Source organism: Pelmatolapia mariae, linkage group LG18, assembly GCF_036321145.2.
Source record: "Pelmatolapia mariae isolate MD_Pm_ZW linkage group LG18, Pm_UMD_F_2, whole genome shotgun sequence".
NCBI classification, from domain to species: Eukaryota; Metazoa; Chordata; class Actinopteri; order Cichliformes; family Cichlidae; genus Pelmatolapia; species Pelmatolapia mariae.
In genome coordinates, this window is record NC_086243.1 from 11,880,261 (window position 1) to 11,901,974 (window position 21,714).

The following is a 21,714-nucleotide window of genomic DNA, read 5'->3' on the forward strand; positions in this document are numbered from 1 at the left end:
ATGTCTTTATATTTTCTTTCATGGAGTAAGATTTTCTGCCACTGTTAAAGTGGTCTTGAGCATTAGTTATTCAGTCTTTCTGAAGGTCTTTCACAGATTTCCTTTAAATATTGTCTGCTTTCAAATCATTGTCCATATCTATGGAGGAGATCAGGAGAGAACATTAAGTGTCTATAGCCATCTGTGAAACACGGTGGAGGCTCTGTCATGGTTTGGGGCTGAATTTCAGCCAGCGGTGTTGAGCTTGTCAAAACCGATGGAATTATGAACTCAGAAAAGTACTGTCTTTTCAGTCCACAATGAAATACAATCTAGGAAGTGTCTTACTGGCAACGGCTTCATTTTTCAGAATGAGACTGATTTTAAAAATACTGTCAGTCCAGTAAAAGCATATCTAAAAAGAAAAACACACCTGCAACACTATCAGTCATGGATTGGCCTCCCCAGACCCCAAACCTCAGCATTCTTGAAGCAATGTGAGATAATCTGGACAGCGAACAGAACAAAAGAAGCCCTGGAGAACTATTCCTGAAGACTACTGTTTGTACATTTTAATAAATTGCTGCACCCGTTTCCCATTTTCCTATCAAAAAATAAAGAAATGAGGGGCACCTTAAGACTTTTGCACAGTACCGTATTTGCTAATGCTTTTATTTATTCAACCGCAAAAGAAATGTAACCCAAATCCAAAACCCATTAACACATCCTCATTTTAAAGACTACTGCAGATGCATAATTAAGCAAGCTATGACTCAAACAAGGAAGCATTCCTGGCAAAGAATACAGTGCAGTGATACAGTGGAGGATTCCTGGATAATATGCTCTTCTACATGAGAAGCTGGAAAAGAATTAATGTCACCTTTTCCAGTTAAAGCGCTGACTGTGGTACGCACATGATAATGATAAACTAAAGCGATCCTCCCACTCACTCGCTCACTCTCTTCCGCTTAATACTTAAACCAAGTGCAAACACAGAACATGCAGCAGAGCACACACACACACACACACACACACACACCAGAGAAATGCCCAGTGGAGAAGCTGTTTCTCTGCAGCTTGTGTTATCCATGACAGCTATTTCATATTCTCCAGCTAGGTGATTTGAGGTAACAAAGGAAAGCAGCTTCACTCAACTCGTATTCTCTTTCAATTTGCAAAGCTCATATGTTAGAGAAGAGCCACTATAGCTGAAATAGTAAAACACAGGTGCGCACACACACCTCAGTAATTTGAATGTATTACACACATACACACACAGTAGAATACACACAAATACACAGTCTTCCTGATTAGGTGCTTGGATTACTCTTTTTTTTTTATTTCCAAAGAAACGCCCTTGTTTGTATAAGGGTAACAAATAGTATTCACATTGTCTATAAACCGCTAACTGCAGGGTGCATCTGACTAGATGCGGATCAGGTTTTTTGTCTTCACTGCATATTTATCAGTGGCCAGAGGAGGCTGTGAATGAGTAGTGCAGGGAAATAGTTTGTGTATCATGTTCTGTAAATTAAGCACTATGGTAGCTCAAGGGATCAGCAGTCAGACTTTGACCTGGAGGCATAAAGACCTGAAGAGAAGAAAGGGGGGAAAAAGCACATTTAGTGAGAGCAGTGGAGCAGCATTCACATGCACCAATAGAGCGCACACACCGACACACAAAGCAAACATCGTACAGATTCTCACAATGGCGAGAGAAGCTTTCCAAACTTGAAATTTCAAGGGCAGTTGCGAGCAAAGTGTTAGTGGATTGTGTGAGCAAAAGTATGATGAAATCACACATCTTTCACATCCCATTATTGCACTCTGCACTCCTTCCAAACACTGTGTTTAACAAACATTTGAAAACAGCCAGCAGGCAATATTGAAATGACTCAGTGAGCTTACATCTTGACAATATTCAAAGATACGTAGAAGGACGCATGCGCGAACACACCTGCAGCCGTGCACGCACACACTGTGGAGCATCACTGCACATCTGCATCTTTAGGGCATTGTAAGGAATGACAAATGACTGCTTAAAGCCGCATTACTCATGCTTTCATACTCTTTTGTGTTGTGATCATGCCCTAACGCAGGACCAGCCTCAGATCAATAACCTAATTAGCCATAAAGCATATGCATTGCAGTGATACATTATATGCCTGGCATCACTTGGCTAACATCTCACAGGAATTACCATATAAATTAACTGTGGTCATTTATTAAGCAAAGAGCCATGGTGGGGAGTTGGCACGCGACAAAGTTTTAAAAAATTAATTTGTAAGCTGCAACACATATTAAAAAAGAAAAACACCACGAAAGTGTGGCCCCTTAGTGCAATAACCATGCAGGCAACTGCCAGTTACATTCTGCCTGGGTGTTGAAAATTGGCGCCCTGACAATTTATTAAAACAGTATACCAACTTACTAGAGCCAGCTATTTAAGAAAGTACCCAACCACTCGCTGCTGATGGTAGATGATGTAAATTGGTTTTCCAGCTGTCTTTCAGGTGGACTTCCTGATTCCTCCTGGAGGTGGTGTGTGACTTAAGCTTGCCTCAGCATTACCTGTAGCCCTGAGAGGTACAGGTGAGGTTGCTGCAGGTTCCTCTGCCAAGCGAGCCGTTACTCAACCACAGTTTTCAGCTTCACTATCTGGACTAGCTCCCACAGCTCCTGGGTAAGTTGGGGAGGAGAGGAAAACTATTTCTCAAAACTTCAACCCTGGTTAGAGTGTAACCAAAGTGGGACTCCAAACTTATAGAACCATTCCTTGACCAAGACCTCTGTGTCGAAGCCTGCTGGTCCCGAGTGGGAATGACCTGGATGAACTTAGAGAAAACGAGAGTCATTACAAGCTCATACTCCCTGCCATCTTGTGCAGGTTCTAGCAGAGAAAAGTCCAGTGCTAGAATTCCATTCGGCCTTGACAGTAGCAGGTGCCCCTTAGGTGCCCAAACCTGCGGCTGGGTATTTTTAGCCACACTATACCTGCTGCATCTCTGACACAAGTCTTTAATCATCATCCCCAGAGCAGGCCAGTAACACCGCTGCAGGATTAACTCTGTTGTAGGTATGCAACTGTTGAAAAACTTCCCCTTGTAAACAGTCAGGTAAGACCAATTGGAGCACACACTCACCCCCATCAGGCCGCTAGTACCTCTGATGCAGCACTCCATCTTTCACCAGCTGACCATCCCACTGACGCAGTAATCCTAATGCAGCAGGGGGAAGGTTCTGCCTTTCAGAACGGCTAGGAAATCGCTCTTGCAGACAAAAAGATAGAACTGCACTTATAACAGGATTGGCCTTCTGCGAGGCCAACAAATCATCTGTTGAATATTCTGGCACAGCAGAAATAGTGACCTGGACTGCTTTGTTTGTTTTATCAGCCTTTTGAACCACGTGTGGCACAGCGGTTCCTGAACAGATAGGTTCCACCCCTACCGCTGTTGGAGAGAGCTGTTGTCTGGACAGTGCATCAGCATTCTGGTTGCTTTGTCCACACTTTATAATCAAACACTGCAAACTCTGACACCAAGCGCTGCTCTGTAGCTGCAAGCTTGGCTGTGTTTTAGATGACTGCGGGATCGTTTGAGCCGTCCACACCAGATACCTGTGGCCCAGGAGATATTCTTTTGGTCAATTTCATTGCCAGGGACTCCAGTTTCATTGAGGTGTAGTTCTTTTCAGCTGGATGAAGACTTCAGCTGGCATAGTTGATGGGTCTCACTTTACCCTCTTGTTCCTGGGACAGGACTGCTTCAAGTCCTTTGTAGTTGGCGTCCATCTTCAGAATAAAGGGAAGGCTAAAATCAGCATACGCCAACACAAGTGAGGACATCATGGGTTTGAGGTCCTGAAAACTTCTCTCTGAGCTGTCCAGGCATCATCCAGGGCCACACTCCCGCAACAATTTTTCTTCCCAGTGAGGTCAGCCACCAGCTGGTGGAGTGGGGCAGCCACCCTGACAAACCGCACTACCAGCTTGAAAACCCAAGAAATTATCTTAATTCTGATACTGTCCTTGGCGTTGGCCACTCCACTACTGCAGCCACCTTCTTGGGATCAGTCGCTACTGCAGCAGCTGACACCACATAACCCAGATACTGTACTTGGCAATGGAAAAACTGGCACTTCTCCAGTTTTACTTTGAGCCTTCTTGGTTTTACTATTTCGTAGTCTGCAGTCCACACAGAGTTGTAGGCTACTGTCCTTCTTTTACGAACTAGGACGATGGGAGAGGCATACAGGCTGCCACTCTCTTATAACAGTACTCTCTAGCAACTGGCAAATGCGGGCTCTCACATCATCATAGTTCGAGGGAGGCATACGCCTATATCTCTGTCTCACTGGGACATCATCAAGCAAGAGGAGGTCATGGGTAACTAAGCTTGTGTAATCCAGGTCACTATCTGAAGACAACATTACCCCAACTTTGTCTTGCTCTAACAAAGGGAGAGAAGAGAGGTACAAAGACCTTATCTGTTCTCTTACTGAACTACCCAAAGCATCATGGGACGAAAGCCTAGCTGTGACAGGACTGGGCTCCTGAATCACAGTAGAAATCCCCTTGGGCAAGCTTACAATCTGTGCCTGGCTTAACACACCAAGTGGACAACGGGGGTGCAAGTAGACCATGGTATCACCTATGTTGACTACTGGCACATATACTGTGCCTTCCCTGACAGTAACCATTCCTGGAGAGACAAGCACACACTCTGAGAGGGACTAATCATCAACAAGGGGCTTAAACAACACCGCATCTGACTCAAAGAGTTGCTGCAAACACATAGCAGCCACTCACTTGACCACACCACTAGGTGTGAACACAGGACATCTTACCCAGTACTCCTGGGACATCAGGAGAGGGCTTTTGACCAGGGTGGTACTTTACACTCACCTTTATGAGGCACATTTTTTTCCAGCACTTCTACATCCAGCTCTACATAATCTCTAACCCGTTGGAAGCCTGCAATTGCAACGACTGGTGAGACCTTGGGGCGTCCTGGAAATGTTCCCTAAAGAAGCTCTTGGTAATTGTGGTCACCATAGACCCCATGTCTAACAGGCACCCCATCCACTTTAACTGCCACGAAAGGGCACAATGCCACTAAACTAGGGGCAGGAATGTGAGAAATGGGATCTGATGCAGGTAAGCCTTTATTAGACCCTCCTGACGCTCTGTTCTTCAGATCAGGGGGAAATAGTTTCCCACATCCTGAGCTATAGTACATACAGCAGCAGGCGCAGGGTCCCTAAGTGCCTGTTCCTGTGAATCCACGTGTGTAACATTCCCTAATATAGTGGCCTGGCTTTTGACAGTGTCTATGCAAAATGGTATCAGGGCATTTAAACCTTGCAATAGTGTGGGGAGCGGTTTGCAATACCATGAGACCCTGGGTCAGCTGGTTAAGCTGTTCCTGCTGTTTTTTTAACAATTCTTTTAACTCAGCAATTTCTGTCCAACCCGTGTTAGTAGATGCGACACCTCTAGAGCACTGTAGAGCACTAAGGGACGGGACAAGATGTCCCCTACCCCTAGGCTCATTGGGCTGCCCTTCCCGCTCCCAACGGATAGCTTCAGCTCGCACATCCAAAGTATAACCTGGTGACTGACGCACCAACCGTTCTAAAATTTTGTTCATACACATGCTCAATGAACTGGTCTCTAAAAATACCAAAACATGCTCCCCTAGGGACACACCGTTCAACCTTTTTTTCATAAGACAGCACAGAGCATGTGAAAATTCCTGTAATGACACTTCCTCTCGCTGCTTCCTCGAGAAAAAGCTTTATTGCAAATAGGATTTAGGGCAACATTACAACTCTTCAAGAAAAGTGAAAATCTTATCTGGATATTCCCTCTCTGCTCTTGGTCCGTACACATATTACTAACCCTGATCTCATCGTTAGCTTCCCCTTCCAAATGTTCACATATAAAATAAGCTTGATCAACAGGTTTTAAGTTTCTGGTTCTCAATGTAGCTTTAATCTTCTTCACTGCAATCCCAGAAGAGGCCCTAAAAACTGGACATTATCTTTCTCTAGAAATGTACAGTAAACGTTCAGTAGGTACAGTAAGAGCAGGGTGAGAATCACCAGCCGGAGAGCCAGTGCTTGAGCCAAATGCTGCCGGCAGGGGATTAGTTGCCTTTTCCTGTAGCAAATGTTCTTTTTCCACCTGTAGCTGCTGAACCAAGTCCCACAGCTCTTGAACCTCATTCCACATTATGGGAGACAGAAGAGATTAGCTCAGTATGACCACAAATTGGCCTGCAGGGATTCCACAGCCAACGTCAAAAGGTCTCTTGAAATGCACACTGCTGTTTTTGTTCAAAAATGAAAAAATAAATAAAATAAACAACTAACACTTTGTCTCAAATCAACTGACCAGTGTGAACCTGTCGATACCGCCAGAATCTGGCCCCGCCCTCACATTCAATTATCTAAATTCTAAGGAAGACGCTTGGTCAAAGAAAATGAGCTGAGACAAACAAAGCTTTCCCCAAATATTATTTATAATTTATTTAACAATTTTCAAAATATTTCTTTTAATATTAATAAATCTTAAATACAATCACTATAATCAATCACAAGAAAAAGAAAATGAATTAAAAAGGGTGGCCCTACAGGCTGCTTGCTGGTTTGTCCGAACCTCCCCAGCCAGACTCCTCTTTATTCGCCACCCCCCCCCCCCCCCCCCCCCCCACCAACCCCGATACAGCAAACACAGGATTTGTTAAAAAAAAAAAAAAAAGACTTTGAGCGTATAACTAACTAAAGGAAATTAACTGAAGCAAAACACCAGAAAAGAAAACAATCCTGAACAAAAACAGCAGTGACAACATTTTCTGAAAAAAAAAAAAATACGACTCGTTATTAAGCTGCTGTTTTCTTGTCCTCGTCATCAATTATTCCGTATACGATTACCTGATGTGTCTCACGGAAAGTGCTCACCAACAAGCAGATCACCCGCACACAGCATCCTCACCACCAGCCTTGCAACACATTTCCACACACAGCTATAACCACAAGCATGATAATCAACTATGTAAAGTCGCAGAATCCCTTACCGGTAGCAAATAAACAGAATCTGCTTGGTCTCTACAGAACCAAGCCACAGCTCTGCCGCGTTGCCACATCTGACAGCCTAAACGTTATGCACAGCTGTATGCGACTGGGACATTTAAAGAGCCACCCAATCCTGGCTGGCATCTTTCTGCACAAGGGGGAGGGCGTGCAGCACCAGACAGCACTCCTTAGTGCAATAAACAGGCAGACAACTGCCAGTTACAAAAGGTCCAACAGTCAAGCTGCAAACTCCACTGACGGCTAACAGAGTGAAAACATACCTTGGCTCTACTCGTGGGAAGGAGCGACGTGACCGAGGAAACCCCCCAGCACGCTTTCTTTCCACTCTTTGTATTCAACTGGACCACAAGTAATTCAATACAACTCTTATTGTGCAGGATCACTCAAATGAAATGCAAATGAACTAGAACAAGTGGAGAACTATTTGAACACCTCTTACAGCAATGCCAGTGTTTGTGTGGGCTTTGCAACTGTGTGTGTGTGTGTGTGTGTGTGTGTGTGTGTGTGTGTGTGTGTGTGTGTGTGTGTGTGTGTGTCATGTGCAAACAGTGCTGTTAAGTGTGTCTTGCTTTTGGTAAAGACAAGCGTGAAATGACTTGTAAATCTAATAGATAGTCTTGCTCTGCACATGATTTCTTGACCAAACTCAGTAACCCAAAGAGAATCTGCTACACAATACAAGGCTGATCTCTCTATAGCAACACTCACGGTAACATTTCAGAGCAGACGAGCAGCATAGAATTTGAACACAGCGTAGCACACACACACACACACACAGACACACACACACAAAACTAGGGAAAACAGTTTAACAACAACTATATAATTTAACTTCGCAACTCTCCTCGAGCTGCACAATATTGCACAATGCACAATAATACCATATCTGTAATTTCCATCCACTGTTTGCTCGTCCTGTCATATGGAGGGAATGTAGTGAATGCTCAAGTGATGCTCGGTTGAGTCACATGTTTAACTTTGGCTTACACATCACCAGCTGCTAGTTTTGCCTCTTTTCTGTAAACTGGTTGTACTCAAAAGTGTGTTTTTGCCTCAAGTAGTTGTTTCTACCTTTATCAGAAAAGAAATTCTTGTATATTTTGCTGTCCTTTGCTGGAGGTTGCTAAGGTAGCCCCCCTTTTAGGTATTAAATTACTTAGGTGATCGGAGACCGACACATGGCGCTTTCTCTCAGACATGTCTGGGCTTGTGTCATCGCTGTACACAATAGGGAAGTTAATGCATGGTGTTGCTACGTCCTTCATATCAAGGTATGGCACTTTTTTTAATCACGTAAAACTTTATACCAGGACAGCATAGTATGGCATAGTCCTAAATGTAAACAGTGTTGGATGCAACAGTTTACTCTTTGTACAAATAGTTAGAATCTGATTACAATACTGAATAGTTAAATGCAGACACTGTACCTACAATTCTAGATAGCTACACTTTAGCCTACACTTTATAAAATACATCTAATCAATCTCATGTTATAAATCTATGACACTCTGAATGTAGAACTGGGCTTGATCAATAATATATGTAACTACTGTATATATGTAAGGTTACATCCATGATAAGGCAATAATGGTCAGATTTACATCAGCCAGACTGAAGTTGAAATCTTAAAACTAAATCTGAGAAATAAAAGCAACGTTCACATGCTGCACTGTGCAAAAGTCTTGAGCCACCTCTCATTTCTTTAGATTTTCTTCCATGGAGGAAGATTTTCTGTCACTGTTAAAGTGGTCTTGAACATTAGTTATTCAGTCTTTCTGAAGGTCTTTCCAGGTTTCCTTTAAATATTGTCTGCTTTCAAATCATTGTCAATATCTGAGGAGGAGATCAGGAGAGAACAGTAACTGTCTACAGCCATCTGTGAAACACGGTGGAGGCTCTGTCATGGTTTGGGGCTGAATTTCAGCCAGCGGTGTTTTGAACTTAGAAAAGTACTGTCTTTTCAGTCCACCATGAAAAACAATCTAGAAGGTGTCTTACTGGCAACGGCTTCATTTTTCAGCATGGTTATTCTAAAAAATACTGTCAGTGCAGTAAAAGCATATCTAAAAAGAAAAAACACACATGCAACACTACCAGTCATGGATTGGCCTCCGTCGGCACCCAACAAAGTTTTTTTTAATTAATTTGTAAGCAGCAACACATATTAGAAAAGGAAAACACCATGAAAGGTCCAGCAGTCAAGCTACAAACTCCACTGACGGCTAACAGAGTGAAAACAGGCCCTGGCTCTACTCGTGGGAAGCAACGACGTGACCGAGGGAACCCCCCAGCACGCTTTCTTTCCACTCTTTGTATTCAACTGGACCACAAGTAATTCAATATAACTCTCCTTGTGCAGGATCATTCAAATGAAATGCAAATGAACTAGAACAAGTGGAGAACTATTTGAACACATCTTACAGCAATGCCAGTGTTTGTGTGGGCTATGCTGGAGTGTGTGTGTGTGTGTGTGTGTGTGTGTGTGTGTGTGTGTGTGTGTGTGTGTGTGTGTGTGTGTGTGTGTGTGTGTGTGTGTGTGTGTGTGTGTGTCAAGTGCAAACAGTGCTGTTAAGTGTGTCTTGCATGTGGCAAAGACAAGCTTGAAATGACTTGTAAATCTAATAGATAGTCTTGCTCTGCACATGATTCCTTGACCAAACTCAGTAACCCAGAGAGAATCTGCTACACAATACAAGGCTGATCTCTCCATAGCAACACACATGGTAACACAAATCTATTTCAGAGCTGGAGTGCAGTGTAGCACTTAAACGGACCGTAACACACGCACACACACACACACACACACACACGCACACACACAAAACTAGGGAAAACAGCAATCAATTATTAAATGAGCTTCATGTTCATACTTACTGCCTGTGTATTTTGCCAGCTGCAGCCAAAAACTAAGAGGTCCCCACTGCTCAACACCTACCTCACTTCATTCAGCTTTATCAGAGATATACAGCGGTGCCACTCCTTCTAATGTGAGCTAGGATCTGCCCTGTCTCTGACATTTAATTGTTCTGTCGGGTGTGTTTACTTTGAAGGTGTTGGCTAGCCCTCCAATGCATAGGCCAGTGGAAACATGGGCATCTAATGAGAGCAAAACAAACAGAGGCCCTACAACAACAACAGCGGGGAGATGACCGATAGAGAAAGTTTAAATCAACATAATGTTTCTCCTGGCATAAGCCTGCCAGTAAATCATAATGCTGTAAGCAGATCTGTCTACATCAATTGTTTCGAGTTCCAGCAGACAGCGTTACCTCAGCGTTATTATGGAGCCAACCCAAACACACACACACACAATGATAAGATAAACTAGTTTTTTAAAGAGAGCCAGAAGCTGAATTACCTCAACATTTCCTTAATTTAGACAGCTCAAGTGCACAAGCGTCCGGGTAGGATTCAATTAGAAATAAACGATCTCGGTTACAAGAAAAATTGAATGCCCGGAAAGGAGAAAAAATTACATGCTAAACAAGAAGCTTTAAATGGAGAAGAGCAACATCTGGAGAATCAAATGTTTCCTCGCCCTCTTTTAAGGAAATAATCATTCCCCTGCTACCGTTCAGACCTCTTGCAAACACAACCACGCTAAATCCTCCAGACAGCGTCAACGAGACACTAAGTTGGTTGCAAGTGGCACTTTGATATATACTGTGTTGACCTAGATCATATAGAGTGATTATAACCATGTTGGACCGCCATTTGGCAGGAGCTGCACAAAAGGTTTTACTGTAATAGCTTTCCTCCTCTTTCAAGCCATCCATTCTGCAGTGACACATACAACCTTATGTTCTCCTGAAAGGTGGGCTGGCAATCGCCCGGCACACACACACAAGCATACATACCGCTACAGTACAGTAAAGCGGGCCTGTTGCATCCAACAAATGTGTGATGCGACAGGTCAAAGAGAGAAAGGTGACACCAGGTTAGAAATATTTTTTTTCTTCTTTTTCTTTTTTTCTTCTCTTCTTTCTAGATCGACTTATTATATTGGCTTTCCCTTAAGGGCAGTTTTATTCAGTGTAAAACTGACAGTCCACATTGGGTAAACTGAGAAGAAGTGAAATGATTAGCACATTGACAGGTTAGTTTGGTGAGAGAAAATGAACAAGAAACTACTTAATAATTGATCATCGGTGCCATTTTTCAAGCAGAATTATAACTTATATCTTTCTTAAAAACATTTTAAGCTATATCGTTTTATTTGTGAAGACCTTTCTCTTGTGCTTGGATTTTGACTGCTGATCAGCTGCAACACATGAGTTTAGCTATTTGCTAATTCATCAGTACTGGCCTTTATAACAAACAATACATGGGAAATTTTAAAAGTAAAGAAGAAGAAGAAGTAAAGAAGAAACACCCTTTAACATCGTATGAGCGTTGACATCGCATGGTTTGCCCACCAAAGCACACTCAGCAACTTCCTGTTAGCAACACGTGTTTGGAGTAACACAAACACAGCAACCAGCGTAAATGAGTAAATAAATAACTACACATAACAAGTGTTAAGAAAATATGTTTATGTTTTGTGTTTGCGAAAGAAAATAAATATCTGCCGATATATGGGAATGTCAGATTTTATCAGATCAGAAAAATAATTTAAAAATTCTCATTACTTTCATCTCTTTTAAGTTCCAATACCTGTAAAATTTTCAAACACTCAAAGAAACTAATATTCAAACTAAAACAATCACACAACCTCCTCGGTGGAGATATTTAAAGAGTGCAAAAAAAGGAAACCCACCTCGATTTCCATGACTCTGCATACAAAGCCTTTCATTTATTTTACCACATTTTAAATTTCAGACAAACCTCCTTTAATTTCTGGCATTGAATCAGACAAACTGTATCCCGATTAATCACAGGTGTCTGCTACACACAGTGTTGGTATATACTCCAAAAAAAAAAGAAAAAACAACTTATTAAACGAAAGCAAATCCACTGGTGTTTATGTGCTACAATGTCCCTGCAGGGAATATCACCATAGCAGTAAGTGGCAGGCATTAGAGTACTTACACAGCCCGGCACAATAGAAGCAGCAATGCAGCTTTCAAAGCACAATGTTACTGAGGCAGGACACAATATCGTACTACCTGCCATCAGTTCAGTGGGCTAGCTATTGAGTTTCAGGGTGTGCTGATACTGTAATCGTATACACTTTATCGGGCTTGTTCTGTCACAAGTGTTTTGTTTAAGGGATTTCAGATGGGTGAGGGGGTATGGGCTGTCTCATTAAGGGTGAGTCAATAAGATGTAACCACGATCCCACAAACGTCTGCGGATAGATAAGCATTTCTCGCCGTACCAAAATACTTGGCATGGTCAGCCTGAGCGAGTGGAAAAGGGCTGTTACTTAACAGAGTTTCATAGCAGCAGTTCCACGATTGTTTTTCTTTTTCTTTCTTTCTTTCGTCCTCATTTCCATTTTCATGATTGAAACGGGATTGTGTAATAGTTGTGTGATAATAAATGTCTTGTTCACAGTGCCAATTACATGCTGGAAAGCTGCATACAAATGGGGATAATTACAATACATAACGGCATTTTGATTATTTTTGAGAGTGCACAAAGTTCATCGTATTCATCTTGCTTCTCGTTCGGAGGCTTTTTTGTAGCCCTGACTGGTGTCCCACTATGTGCGGACACCTCAGACCATTTCACAGCTTTCAATGCTTCTGTGGCTCTTGAAATCACTCAATATCGCGTTGGCAAAGGATTTTAAAGACATAACATTCTTAGAGCTTATTAAAAATCCCAGATTCTTTACACAGTAATGAGCATGCACTTGGACTATTGTTCATTTAATCTTTATAATGAGTTTTTACACTATAATTAGTGCAATATTGGCTCATTTGCTATTATACAGAGATAATAGTTTCACAGCATTCATATGTTCTTCCCAAACATTGTGTTTTCCATTCTTGCTCACTTGTTTGTGATTCACATTAATGTTTAACTAACTAACCAAAGACAACTGATACCTGGTGAACAACATATCACCTGTACCTTCATCTATGATGCAGTGAAGCCAGCAGCAGCACCAGAGTTGACCGTCATACTTCTGGTAATAACTTATAACATTATTTTGTAGGGATCTGGAGATCAAAGCAGACTCTGTAGTATGGACACAACTGTAATATTATGCAACTAGAAGAGGTAGAGACGCTACTCTTGATTTTCCCTATTTTTCCTTCCTAGCAGGACCCTGTGAAGTTGGTAACTTCAAGGAAAAAAAGTGTACTTTTCCTGAAGCCACTTGGTCATTTTTGGACGTTTTGCTGACGCTCCAAAAATCGAGCCAAGTTCAGAACAGTCGTGTCAAGGTGGTTCGATATAACACCTTTTGCAACTGGTGCCAGCTCAGGCTCAGAAAACAGCTGTGGCATTTTAAAAAGGAGCCTCTTGGTGAGATTTAGATGCTGCTGAGCCCTCATCAATGCCTTCCTGTTCCTTTTTTTTTCCTGTCCTGTAAAAACTTCACCTTGACAGCAGTGGGAGGAAATGCTGAAGGAGGGGAGGAAATAACAAAGGTGGCAACTAACTTAATAATCATTTTAAAAAACAAACAAAAACCTCGTAGGTCCATCGGTGCACTCAGTCATGATTCAACAACTAGATTTCTCAGTGTCACTTTTAAAAGAGTACTTGGTGTGCTGCAGGGGAACATCATCAGCAATCATTATCATCAACAATCCGGTTTAACACTTTCCAATTTATCTTTGTCTGCCTTATCGTTTCCTTCTGTCCAAACTACAATAAAACTCTTTGCCCTCCAACTTTGAGTAGCCTAAAGAACATCAAGTCACTATTTTATCAGCGACTTTGGAACAAATGGCTAACTGGATCAAGAAGCATTCATAGTTCTTTAAATTTCCCACCCCCTCCTTCTTTTCCCCCCGTTTTTTGTGATTTTGACAGACATGCACATTCCACTTGTTGTTACCACTTTCACTTCTGATGTCTGTTGAGTTGTTATAACTCACTCCTACCCTCAGTTATCCCCATTTTTTATTTTTTGTACCCAATCAACATTTCTGTCCTCTTGATTTGCCATCTGTTGTCAAACGCAATAACTGACTTTCTTTTAAACAAACAAACAAAATGCTACATATTTAGTCCTCTTAATACAGTGTGTAATGCACTGTGGCTGTTAGGAGAGAGATCTCTGCGAGCAGGAACATGCAGCAATGTATGAAGTGAGTGTGCTCACAGAGCCAGGTATCAGGGCCTAATAACATTAAGCTGAGCACTGAGTCTACTGTCTCAGAGCCAAAATATAAAAATGTCCTCATGTTCTGTGGAAAACACAAACCTCCCTGTTTCTAATCAGCGCCATTTGAATATTTCTAATGTACTGCCTAAAACAACACCGCAACATGGAACAGGTGTGTGCGCGCGCGAGTGTGCGTTTTGTGTGTGTGTTTTTGGACTTGCATGCGGACGCTTGTGTGTGACCACGCGAAATAAACAAGCTTCCAGGTAAAGAAATGAAACATCACAGAGTTGGTTATATGTGCGGTAGTTTCGCGCATTCTGTTAAAGCTGCCTAATAGATTACTGAAAGACGATTCACACACATGAGTGCGCGCACCAAACGCGTAGGTTAATGTGTTCTATCAAAAATCATATCGCAGGCGTGGTCATTCACTGAAAATCTCAGGAGCAGTTTGTTTTGTCATCTGGAGCTGTCTCCGAAACCGCATGATAAGATGTGGAGAGGAGGGGAAGGGAGGAGGGGAGAAAAATCTACCTTGTGGAGGTCTATGCGTATCCTCTCCTCTCCTTTATGTGGACTCTCGGGCCACAGGTGATAGCTCGAGCCGTAGTTGGGGCTGTCTTTGCTGCTGTTGCTGCCGGTAGTCGCGGACGAGTTCCCCGCGTAAGCCTGTTGTGTTACCGGGGGGGTTACGCGGGAGTCGCGGTTGTGTGGCTGGTCGCTCTGCGCGGTGATCCTCCCAGACTTATTGCGGTCTTGTTCACAGTGCTGCGGACGCTGGGGACAGAGCCCCAGTGCGCCTTGCTGCTGCTGCTGCCGCTGCTGCTGCTCTTGCTGTTGCAGCAGTGGAGCCCGATGAGTCCTACATAGCTCTCCTGAGTCGCTGGCGCAGTAGTTGATAGGCAAGCTGCTCCCCACCAGTAGCTGTTGTTGCGCTCGTAATTGTGGGATCTGTTGCTGCTGCTGCTGCTGCAGGTCCTGAGTCTGAAACTCGAATGCTCTCCTAGCCTCGGTTGACTCGCATACATTTAAAGAGCGCCCTTTCTGTGAGTTTGCACGGATTTCTTCAGGGGAGGGGTCTTTCTGCTGGAGTCTTAAATGACAGTGCTGCTGCTGATGCTGTTGCTGCTGCTGATGCTGTTGCTGCTGCTGATGCTGTTGCTGCAACAACTGCCTGTGGTCTCGGTGCCCTCCTGCTCCTCCTCCTCCTCCCCTGCAGCGTTCCACGATGCTTGCCTGTTGGTAATTACTGGCACTCCTTCGGAGACGATCCCCCCTCTTAGATTCCCGGGAAAAGAGCAGAGAGGAAGAGGACGACGTTGGTGGCGGCGGAATAGGCGGCGGAATAGGCGGGGAGGGATGAGGTGGGAGAGGCTGGAAAGGATGGGACTGGTTTTGAGACAAGCTCGCCTCCTGCTCTGAAAAACTGCAGTGGCAGCTCGGAAAAACGGGCTGCTTCTCTGACTGCGGCGGCGGAGGCTGCTGCTGCTGCTGCTGCAGCTGAGAGCCGGCCGGGGCCCAGGGATCCTGGTGCAGGTGTGCCGGCTGCCCGGTGTTAGGTTCACTGACTCGGTGTGAAGGTCGCTGGGCGGTGTCGTAGCTCGCCAGAGGTAGAGGGTCGCCGCTGTGAACAGGTCTCCGAGAGGGCTGGCTCAGACAGGGGAGCTCCTGGAGGCTCTGGCGATGAGCGGCGGTGGTAGAAGTGCGATCTCGGTGGTGAGAAGAGGGCGGGGGCGGCAGGCTGAAAACAGGCGCGACTTGGTCTCGGCTCTGCTTGCTGTTTCCTCGGTTTTCGTCGGGGATTTGGTGCTGATGGACAGCTCCCGCGTACCGATGCCGCATCCCCTTGATCGCCTCGTCTCGCTGTGGTTGCTCCTTTGCCGTGCAGAGCTCCGACACCCGTTCATTGCGATTAGTCCCAGCAGAATAGGACCGACTTGTATCATTGGTAGGTTTGACCAAGACCTGCCTTAAAACGTCACTATACAGCCAAAACACCGCCTTCGACTCAATATCTGTCCATTCCCTGCCATGCGCACAGGTTGCAGCAGATCGATCACTCCCGAGTGTTAAAGATTGGCCTATTACAGGAGCGGGACTATGCAAGAAAGGTGTTTAAATCCCGCACACTGACGGGTCGATCATGTTAAGCCACTGCGGACCTAATGCATCGAGTTTGTCAGTGTTGCCATAACCGCCTTGTATAATCAGAAATCACTTTTTTTTACTGCTACGTCACCCATATCCAACATGCCCACATACATCCCGAGCGTCACTAAAATTTACGACCAACTCTGCATGATTGCCTTGTTCGTAAAGTATCCGCATGTTTAAAGAAAAAACACGACGGCAACAATTTGTGTCTGTTTGCACATCACATTTCCACTTGTTGGTCCATGGAAAGCACATAAAATCAACAGGCGTGTAGCCGATTACCTCATGCTATACAGCACAAGCCTTGCAGTATGGAATTTAATAATTCATGTGCATAGTTTTTGTATTACCAGGCAGAGATATTAAGAATGGGTGCTGCATTCAGAGCCCGCAGTCACCTCTCGCAGGCTGCCGTGTGTGACGCGCAGCTCGCAGCTGTTGCATGCTCTCACTAAGACATTGTACAGGCTTCACTGTCACAGCTGTGAGGGGATCGGTTAGATGGAGACAGAGAGAGGGGCTGGGCGCAGACGGCACTGGTGCTGGAGGAGTTAGGACACGCATTTCTAAAATAGCCTATACTTGCCGGGGTGTCAAGTGGCCGGAGGACTGTCCGTCAAATGTCTGTTAGTGTCATGCAGCCGTGAGGATTACTCATCCAATAACAGACAACGTGAAGTACATAAGTTCAGATATATGTATATTTTTAAAGTCTGACTATTTAAAATAGCCATATGTAGAGATAAAAAAGTATTCTACACGTCAATACTTGTAAAACCCTGTTGGCTAAACTGCAGACCTCTTTCTGTATGTCTGTGCCGTTTTCCCAGCTGTGCTGTAAAGGAGGGATAGTAATACAAAGAGAGATTTCATTTAATTTTTTTTAAAAGTTGTTGGAAAATACCCCTTTGATTTAGTAGGACCATTACATTTTGTTGCTTTGGTTGGAATTTATTATAGAACTGAGGTCTATTAAGTAAGTACGTGGATTTTCTTCTGCAGCACGTTTAAAGCTTCTCCTTCAGAGGGGCACATAAAAACAGAGTAGCAATAAATTGCCGCATGGGAATGCATTGGGGATTAATCAGTAGAAATAAATGATTTCAAAGAAAACAAACCCATCGGACCAACGTGCTTTAATGAAGGCCACTTGCACAGGTGTTGTGCTTCTAAGAGCAGAATCGCCGTTTGTCTTGAACCCCTGATTGTGAAACTTCTCGACATTTGATGGTCAGACATTAGAAGTCTTGGTGCAGAATAGGGATAAGAAATAATAGATCAAAGACTGAAACTGTTCTAGGAGTAAGAGATGCCTTTTACAGGACTTTGATCCTATATGCTGTCCCAGGTAAACAGATTGCTTTAGAGTTGTGTCTGTTCAACTGATTTGTGTTGTAAATCTGGGATGTTTTCCTTTCTTTCTTTTTTCTTTTGCTTGTTATGCCCCTCTGTGACCCCTATTTTCTTTGTAGAGGCAGCAGCAACTTTTATGGCAGCTTTGAGGATTATTCATCCAATAATAGAAAACTTGAAAAAAAAAAGTTCTCATAGAATTTTTAAGTCTATCTATTAAAATTACTCCCCTGAAGAGTTAAAGGGTATTTTACTGTATAGTACTGTATACATTTACCAGCCACTTTGTTATGGACACCCGTTCAAGTGCTTGTTAACGTGAATATCTAACAAGCCAATCACATAGCAGTAACATTTAGGCATGTAGACATGGTCCAGACGACCTGCTGAAATTTAAAGCGAGCATCAGAATGGAAAAGAAAAGTGATTTCTCTGGGTGAAATGCCTTGTTGAGAGCAGACAATCGAAATTATCCAGAAGAGCATCTCTCAATGCATAACACATTGAACCTCCAAGCAGATCAGCTACAACACCTGAAGACCACATCTAGTGAGATGCTTAGAATCAGAAACTGAGGCTACAGTTCATATGGGCTTGCTGAAATTGGATAACAAAAGACTGAAAACAATGTTGCCAGCCTCAGTTTGTCCTGTACAGGCTGGATGGCAGGGTCAGAATTTGGATTAATCAAATTGAAAGCCTGGATCCATCCTGTCCTAATGGTTCAGGCTGGCGGTGATGGTGAAATGGTGTGAGGGATATTTTCTTGGAACATTGGGCTCCTTAGTACCAAGTGAACATCATTTAAACACCACAACCTACCTGAGTATTGTTACTGAACATATCAATCCCTTCTGACCACATCTCCTCTGATGGCTGCTTCCAGCAGGATAAAGCTCCATGTCACAAAGCTCAGATAATTTTAAATTGGTTTCTTAAACATGACATTGAGTTCACTGTATTCAAATGGCCTCCACAGTCACTAGATCTCAATCCAACAGAGCACATTTGGGATGTGGTGGAACAGGAAATTTTAATCTTGGATGTGCAGCCGACAAATCTGCAGCAACTGTGTGATGCCAATCTGTGGAGCAAAATCTCTGAGGATGTTTCCAGCATCTTATTGAATCTATGTCATGGAGAATATAGACAAGTCTTAATGCATTTATTAGGTACACTAGCAAGGTGTACCTAATAAAGTGACCAGTGAAGGTATGTGTACATTGAAACGGGTCTTCACAGGGAATTGTTGAATTGAATCAGGCCTGTGGGCTTTGTCCACTTCACAGTCAGTATGCAAAGAGGGTGAGTGAACCTTTTCACTGTGTGGACATGTGACTGTTGTATTGAAAAAGACTTCTGCATGCTTTTGTAGTTTCATGGTCTGATGGATAGTATGTAAAAGTGTAGGCACAAACAACTCAAACACAGCATTTTAGCCAAGAGAGAGAAGCGGAGACTGAGCCAAAGAGACAGGAGAGGATAGAAGATGGAGATGAAGACGCAGCCAACTTTTACATCATACATTAGCCATTCTTAATAAGTAATAATCCTTCCCTTAAAGCTGGCTCAGCCATTTGAAGGTTTGATGGGTCCGAAGACTGCAGAGGTGGCACACTTTGCCTAACCACTGGAAGAAAGCTGTGGTACACTCTGTTTTATAGCTATGTGAAGTACTGCAGGAATTTGGAGTAGAGCTCTGGCCAAGGCTGCATTAGAAACCTGAGCATTTTCATTAAGTAATTGGTCGCTGTGACCTGTGTGAGTTCCTAAGCAAGATGGAGTTTCATTTGCTAGTTTGGGAAGCAATGTTACTGCTTCCACATGAATAATTAAACCAAACTTTACAACTGCTGGACAAACACAAACACCCATCCACCAACCAGCCACACATGCCAAAACCCACACTTTATATCTCAGTTTTCCTTTTTTTCTCCCTTCCTCCTGGTCCAGACCTGCAAAACAGCATATTGTGTGTCCTCGTCTCTGTTGGCTGCTGTAGGGAGACACTGTGACACTAAAATGGTAGAGGAGGAAACATGGAGGAGGCCAGTGGCTGCAGCATGTAACACAGGAAGTAGATAAGAAACCTGTAATTACAGAGAAAGAGAAAACCAACCAGGGTGAAGCGGAGAGATGTGTAAGAATTTGTGTGTGCGTGAGAGAGAGGAAGAAACTGATAGTGTGTGCATATGTGAGAGAAACTGGACAGAGAGAGAGAGAGAGAGAGAGAGAGAGATATCTAAAAGAGCAGGTGCACCATCACAGAACAGATCAAAAGAGTTCAATTGAAAAGAAGAGGAAAACAAAAAATGTGCTGTACTGTGACATAAACCAAAAAATGATTATACACAGGTACAGAGATTAGCCATTAGCAAAACACAGAAAACATCCACACTGAAAGACACGTCATACCTGTTTCTAATGTTCTTTGCATCTCACTATGTTTTGTGTAATATATCCAGTAGCATTTATTTAATATTAATGTGACCAGCTTTACATTTACAGTATTAGGTAAACTGATGTGACTGAGACTGAACTGTTTGGCACGACTTGCTCAGAGACACTTTAATTGAGCACATGTGGGCTTTCAAACCAGAGTCCAGCTCCTTGTTACCAGCTGCGACACTATAGCAGGTATTGTTTTCAGCTTGTACGTCTGTGTTTGGTGTTTGTGTGTATATGTGTACTTGTGTCATCACTGCAAAACAGTACTCTGCTCCTGGTGACGTTTACTGTAACATGAACTAACCTAAAGGTGGTTTTAACTGCTTTAGCATAAAGTACATCTATGAGGGGCTGATTCCGCACACCAAAATGGTTTGTACAACAAAGCTGAAGACAAATGGACATCACATCCTCTGTCATAAACTGCCATTTCCACCAGTCGTGCATCATTGATTAAACAGAGAGAGATGCAGCAACTGTTTGAAAAGATTTTATGAAAAAAGCCTTGAAAAATAAAAAATTATTCGCTCCTATACCAGCGTAAATGTGGAGGTATGGTCTCTGTGAGGACACTTGATGTGCACCCTATTTAAAAAAAAAAGAAGCAAAGACAAAAGGAGAGAAATCACACTGAAGGAAGTCAGCTGTTAATAGAGTTCTTTCAAAATAAAGGTACAACTAACAGGTTAAGAATAGTTTAGCTAAGAGCAGTTTAGGCTAAGGTTTGCTATATAAAGCTTAGCAATACTAACATCAAATAGCATTAAGCTTAAATGTATGTTGGACCAGTGGTTCAACAAACAATGAACTGCTCCTCAAGGGAACAAACCAGAGAAGAAGAAAGAAGTAGGCCTGTGTTGGACTAGTGGTTATCAACTGGTGAACAAAGTGGTAAACGAGGCATTTTGAGGTACATTTTAGGGTAATGAGATAGCATATTAAAACAGTACAATGGCAATGCTTCCTTAACTTTAGATAAATGGGTGTAGATTGATGGCAATGGATACCTGTGTGCACTCTCACAAAAGCTTTCATGAATTACTAAATCATCCAGAATATTCACAGCAGCGTCAGACATGCCGAATGTGGCCCGTTTAACTTTTGTGTTCCATAATATTAAAAAACACTAATAGAAAACGGATGTTAGACCAATTCACATCTCATAAAGCTAATTTAATCTGATGCATGTTAACATATTTCTATTAGGCTAATTTAACTTTAATGTTAGACCTTCATAAACAAATATGTTTTGAGACTTATCTAAACTTTCATCAGTTATCATGAATATAATTACATTATTTAAAATTAGTGCGGTGTGCCTTAATGATCAGGTGTCACCGCTGTTGTGTCTTAGCACCAAAACAAAACCATATTAAACTGTAAGCAGGTTAAGGAGCTAATATAAATCCTGTGTGCTTCGCTCTGTGTAGCAGATAATGAGCAAAAATATATGA

General features: G+C 42.9%; 1 protein-coding gene across 2 annotated transcripts in view; it reads right to left on the minus strand.

Annotated features, from left to right (window-relative positions):
* The window catches only part of kcnn1a (potassium intermediate/small conductance calcium-activated channel, subfamily N, member 1a), a 61,543-nt gene extending 45,361 nt beyond the window's left edge, over window positions 1–16,182 (minus strand). The window contains exon 1 of one of the 2 annotated variants that reach the window (XM_063462973.1): window positions 14,840–16,182. In XM_063462973.1, coding sequence (XP_063319043.1) covers window positions 14,840–16,147 — 1,308 coding nt within the window. In that variant the 5' untranslated portion in view covers window positions 16,148–16,182. Of the gene's footprint in view, window positions 1–7,058; window positions 7,196–14,839 lie in introns of those variants that run through there. The other variant, XM_063462974.1, reaches the window with a different exon arrangement.
* Window positions 16,183–21,714: the final 5,532 nt, after the last annotated feature.